Source organism: Nilaparvata lugens, chromosome 9 (genome assembly GCF_014356525.2).
Source record: "Nilaparvata lugens isolate BPH chromosome 9, ASM1435652v1, whole genome shotgun sequence".
NCBI lineage: Eukaryota > Metazoa > Arthropoda > Insecta > Hemiptera > Delphacidae > Nilaparvata > Nilaparvata lugens.
The window spans coordinates 28,417,823-28,423,822 of record NC_052512.1 but is presented as its reverse complement, the minus strand read 5'-3'; the positions used below and the strand labels follow the sequence as shown (position 1 = coordinate 28,423,822).

Below are 6,000 nucleotides of genomic sequence, written 5' to 3'. Positions count from 1 at the left end.
CACAGTCAATGCCCCACAATTAATAGATCCAATGTGTCACCTGGTTAATGTCAGTTATCTCATTAACATGTTTCGCAAGTATCCTGTCTACAGTCGTAACCACACTGAATGCCAAACACTAGTAGAGATCAACAACGTCTTCAGCAGGATATTGATCAGGTGATCAAATGGTCAAGGGAAATTCACTGTCCTTGAATCCTTGAATACTAAAAAGACATTGACAATGACATTGTCATCAGGAAAATTGTCCCGATCTTAGCTACATACAAGACTGAAGGGGAAGAGGTAAGAAGAGTAAATAGTGTTTAGGATCTAGGAGCTCAATTTGATTTCAAGTTACTGTTCACTTAACATGTGGAGAATGTTGTGGCCAAGGCGAGGAAGAAGCTTGGCATCATGAGATGGATTTCAAAGGATTTCCAAAATGCCAATACACAGATATGTCTCTACACAGCACTTGTGAGGAGCCATCTGGAATACGCCTCGGTGATCTGGAACCGGGATAGACTCTGCACATCTGTTGTGCTGGAGGGATTACAGAGGGACTTCGTTAAGTACTCGATGCAACGCTTCATTCCAGGCTCAGGAGACTTATCCTACAGGGAGCTGTGCTTGGCCATGGACTTGGAATACTTGGAATGGCGGAGGAAGAAGAACGATGCCATATTTATACATGCTTGCCTTCATGGTCAAATTTCCGTTGGTGAACGTGGGATTGACTTGATCGTACTGACTCGACATTTTGGACTGTTTCATGTGTTCAAACCCGTCATACAAAGCTACGCATCGCCAGTAGAAAGAAGCATTGGAAGTGCGAATCAGCTTTCTGGAAGAATAGACTTTTTTGAGTCAGTGAAGGTTTTCAAAGCGAAGATAAAGTTTCTTACAGAATATGTTTTTTAATGCTGGCGCAATTGCTGTCCTGATAATTTGCACGTCACAATCTCACGACACAATGTTATTTGTTATTTTGAGTGTAATATGGGGAATATTGAGAGGTTTGTATTGTAGTTTTTTTGTGCCTTCCTTTCAGGTTGTTGAACTGATCAAAATTGGACTAAATTTTTCCAATATGAACTCACGTGAACCTTGTTCTTGATAATTGAATAATTTATTCATGCACAAAGTAAGCACCTAAATTTTGTGTTGCCATAAAAGATTTGCTAACTTGCTTCTTATCCATCCAAATTATTGTAGTCTTCTAGCATTTCCATAGTACTGGCTTGAATTTCGAAATGAAATTGATGAAAACGTATTTAGAAATGTATTTGAACCATGTGACCCCACGACGTTTTACCCTGAAATTATTAGGCCGGGCGCTCCACGTGTTTTCTTGCAAATCGAAAAATTTGAGTAGGAGAGCGGCAGTTCTAATCGAGTCGTCACCGCGAGAAGAACTCATGTAGTCGCAGATTAAGTCTCGGTCTCTAATTTAGGCTTCGGCCTAATTAGATGAAAAATCTCCTTATTATTTTATTTTGTATAAATTAAAAGCATATAGTCTGAAATATAGTACCGAAGTTGAAAGTAAGCGTGAGTGATTGGGAGTGCCGATTTATTTGTTGAATTTTCAATTCAATGGTGAGTGCCAAAATTATTTCATTAAGCTCAAATAGATTGACCAGATAAATTGACCGAGGGCCTAAATTTATTGTAGAGTGAGTTAGCAAATTCTTGACTGAATATCAATAAAATTATGAATAATTGCGATAAAGTAGTAATTTGAGAAATATTATTTGAAATTAAATTTTTAATGTTGTAATATTGAAACAAGTAATTGAATAAATAACCGGATTGATTACAGTGAATTCGATGTAACAGACTTTCAAAGATGACCGATAATTGTATAATTCACTAATAAATTAGTAGCATTTCTACAAAATCTTTCATCTCACGTTCCTGGCTCGTGATAAGTTACTTGTTTCTGAAACAAGTGTTGTTAAACAATAGTGAAGATCTTGGCATTTGCATGAACGAATCCATCCAAAGCTCTCAACCGTGGATTCAAATAGTTTAAACAGGTTAATAGTTGAGTAGAGATTTTAAAAGCATTATTATATACTTTTTATTTGTTACAAAATAGGGTGCTAACAAAGTCCCTGGCCTCCCACCCTATTACATGAGCAACTCAAGACATTTATATCAATGTACCTGAACTTTTTCATCTTTTCATTTTTGACTTGTGCAACTTACAAAGGCCTTGAGCTGTGATTCTACACGTTGAAAACTACTATATTCTGTTTATTATTATTATTATTATTATTATTATTATTATTATTATTATTATTATTATTATTAATATTTGAGAAGACCAATGCTGGTTGCACAGAAGCGGTTGAATATTCTAATCGTGATTAATTTCACAAGAACCAATCAGACTTGCCTTCTCTCGAAACAGCCTTCTCCTCGAAACAGCCTTCTTATTGGTGCTCGTGGAATTAATCACGATTAAAATTCAACCGGTTTTGTGCAACTGTGCCATAATATTACACGATAACTCGAACACAGCTTATATTATGGAAGAAAGTCAAAAAGAAACATATGACAACTGGAGCCTCCTATCATTTTCACTGACTTTTTCACGTGAATCTCCCTTAAAAGTCTCCAAATCTACAAAATTCACACCACATCATTGGACACTTTGTATGAGCCATTCCTATCGAGCGTTGATTATGGAGCAGTTTCACTTCGACCAAAGCAACAGAAACTTGGTGTTTTACCTTGCTTTGACTGTCCTTTCTCAACAGGTACTTTCGTCATGTTCAACTCTGTATCAGACCATAAAGTGAATGATGTGTCAATAGTCGCAGTGCCAGCTGAAAAACAAATATGAGTGAAATTGAATGTCAATATTTAATCAGTAAAATATCACCAGCCTAATTTATGATAATTCAAATTCTTTGTATAATGCTATTCATTTTTCAAGTGACTGTTCCCACTAAAAAATTCACGAAATACTCTATGATGAGATTCAGGTTTGAAAGTAAGCATATGATTGACATTATGGTTTGCTATCCTCGTCTGTCATCAGACAGAGCAGATAGCACTTTCCTTCACCAACTCTGCATCATTCCCAAATCGCTTGTAGACTATCTATATATAGAAGCGAAATGCACACTCACTCACTGACTGACTGACTCACTCACTCATCACTCGCAGAACTAAAAATCTACCGGACCAAAAACGTTCAAATTTGCTAGGTATGTTCAGTTGGCCCTTTATAGGTGCACGTAAGAAATCTTTTGGCAATATTTCAACTCTAAGGGTGTGTTTTAAGGGTTAAAAGTTTGTCTTTTAGCATGTATATTCTTCTTATTCAAATATCTTAAAATTATAATTGGAATGTCCTAACCATATGTTGGAATAGAACTATAATCTAGAGAGAGTACCTCTTCGAAACAAAATTAAAAATTTTGTCAGGTTGGCAAGTTGAGTTGACTTTGTTGGGTTGGCACCAAGTCGAAGATTGAAATGCATTCATCCAGGACCTCCTGAATACCAATTTATCCAGTACCTCCTAAATATCTATTCAGGAGGTCCTGATTTATCGCGGGAAAATTGATTGGGTACTGCTACTTCGATCAGAGCTATTTCAGGGAATATTATGATACTGGCCGTCCGTCTGGCTATCCGTTAAGCCAGGCGTTTAGTCTGGACCCCCAACTGGATCGTCCAACATATGATAAAAATATGACATAACATTTCAATTTGGTTGATGTGTTCATTGGCCCTTCAGAGGCGCAATGAGAACGGATTTGGAAAAATTTCTAAAGATATGCCCAAAATCTGCGTTTTTCAGCGTTTTCCCAGCTTTATCGAGAATAAATAAACAGAAAATGTTCAAATTTACTACAATAATGTTGTGTAAGGAGGAATTTAAAATAACGCCAAAGATATGCCCAAAATTAGCGTTTTCTCAGCTTTTCTGTGTTTCCTCACCTTTTTCAATAAAATTGATGGAATATATTTAAAAAATTCAGTTCACATAGCTGAGGTGGAAGAATTTTGTTCGCCAGAGATACGCCGATATAGTAACAGGTGTTTTTCGAGATCAAATTGACATAATACGTTCAAATTCGGTACAGAGGTTCCACTGAGGTCTACATGCAGGCGAACGAAGCAAGCCCGCTGATCTCATTCTTGGACAATCCAGTCAGGGTTCCAGAATTCGGTACAGAGGTTCCGCTGAGGTCTACATGCAGGCAAGCGAAGCGAGCCCGCTGATCTCATTTTTGGACGATCCAGTCGGGGGTCCAGGGGGCGGAGCCTGATGGCTAGTATATAATGAATCTAGAGTGGCTGATACATGAACGGGAAAGGAAAATTATGTTTTCCTACAGTTACGTTGAAAAGTGGCCATTGCGCACTGATTACAGAACGCAAAGAATCACGTTTCCGCTCTAGTGCGGGAAAAATTTTTCGCACTCCAGATTTGCAACATGGCAACACAAAATAGTTGGTGGGTTATATGGAGGATTAGTGCACGAAAACAAAAAAAGTTGGTAACAAGACTGTGGTTAGATTTAGTAAGAATCATTTCAATGGCTACCCTACATTTATGATAAAATACCAATCTAGAAATCCAAACAAGAATAATGTTATCTAAATCATAAGAATAATATTTTCTCATCATTTAATAATGAATAATACTTTTTTTCTATTGTCAGTAATAATTATTTCAACTCCAAGCAGAGAAATGTAGCTAACACCACAATATTATGAAATTCGAATTTCAACTTCATTGGATTATTAATTTTTAAATGAATTAAGGTTGTTATTAATAACAGCATCACACACACAAAACATTGATGGATTTAGCCATCATTTATCCATATTACCCACTTGTCATATTCAATGGTAACTGTAGGAGAAATTTAATGTGAAATACGTGCGCAAAGTTCCTCTGCTGCACTCAAGAGCCATTCCGCCCTCGCCTACGGCTCAGGCATAAACGTTTCTTTGTTCAAACTGTCACTTTGCGCATAGTTGCACAAATAACTATTGACGCATAATGGGCTGATTAACTTGACATTTTTATCAAACCGAGGAGGGATAGGCCTATTTCAATTCTTCAAGATTTCATACGCCAAGCTTCAGATTGTCAAGTTTTTTAAAATAGGACCTTGCAATGCACGGGTTTCCTGCGAGTGTGGAATAAAATGCACTATTTAAATGTTGCTTGTTCATTCTATGCTAGAAGCTGGCAGCTACTGTCAAAAAGCTGTTTCTTGTTCAAAGCCTCTCAATGATGACAAAACATGCAGGGTTTTTTTTCTTTGGAGGGCGCTGGAGAACACATTTGTTGACGTTACAGTGCATAAAGATATATTGTTACAAAGCTGATAAATGATCCTAATTCCATAGATTTGGAATCACATTCAAAAGGCTACATAAGATTTAGGCTCCAAAATTATCAACTATAAAATATCCGAAAGATTTATCTCATACAACAACTTATACTAACAGTATGGTAAACTAATTCCAAACTCTTGAAATCTGAAAGATTGAGATTTTTCTGTATCTCTTGACACCAGAAAGTTATAATAAAATGAAATTTGGAAAAAAAGAGAAAAGGGTTTTCTAGGGCTTCTGAAGGTTATAACTTTAATTATCCGTTTTAGAGAAAACTTTTATTAACAAGAATTGTAGAGGGAGATTTCAGAAATATTTTCGTTCAAGAGACGATTGAATATCTTGAACGGTTATTGAAATTTATTTATTAATAATCATTACATTACATCAATTTTGGGAATAATCCATTTGACAGGTAACTTGTCAGTACTAATACTAATACTATAATAAATACAATCAAAAAATAAAATATTTATACAGGAAGTGTCAAGTATCATTAAGGAAGGTAATGATATATATATATATATATATATATATATAAATCAATTTTCTTGTTAATAAAATCTGTGATTGCGTATGGGTTTTCTCTAATAAAATTTTTGGGACTGCCTGCTTGAATAGAATGACTGAGTCAATGTTCGAATGTTT

At 35.9% G+C, this 6,000-nt stretch overlaps 1 protein-coding gene across 1 annotated transcript in view; it reads right to left on the bottom strand.

Moving 5' to 3' along the window:
* Positions 1 to 2,494: 2,494 nt before the first annotated feature.
* Positions 2,495 to 6,000, bottom strand: part of LOC111055300 — a 151,400-nt gene continuing 147,894 nt past the window's right edge. Inside the window, exon 10 of the mRNA XM_039435740.1 lies at positions 2,495 to 2,816. Within this exon, the coding sequence (XP_039291674.1) occupies positions 2,671 to 2,816 (146 nt within the window). The 3' untranslated portion in view covers positions 2,495 to 2,670. The remainder of the gene's footprint in view (positions 2,817 to 6,000) is intronic.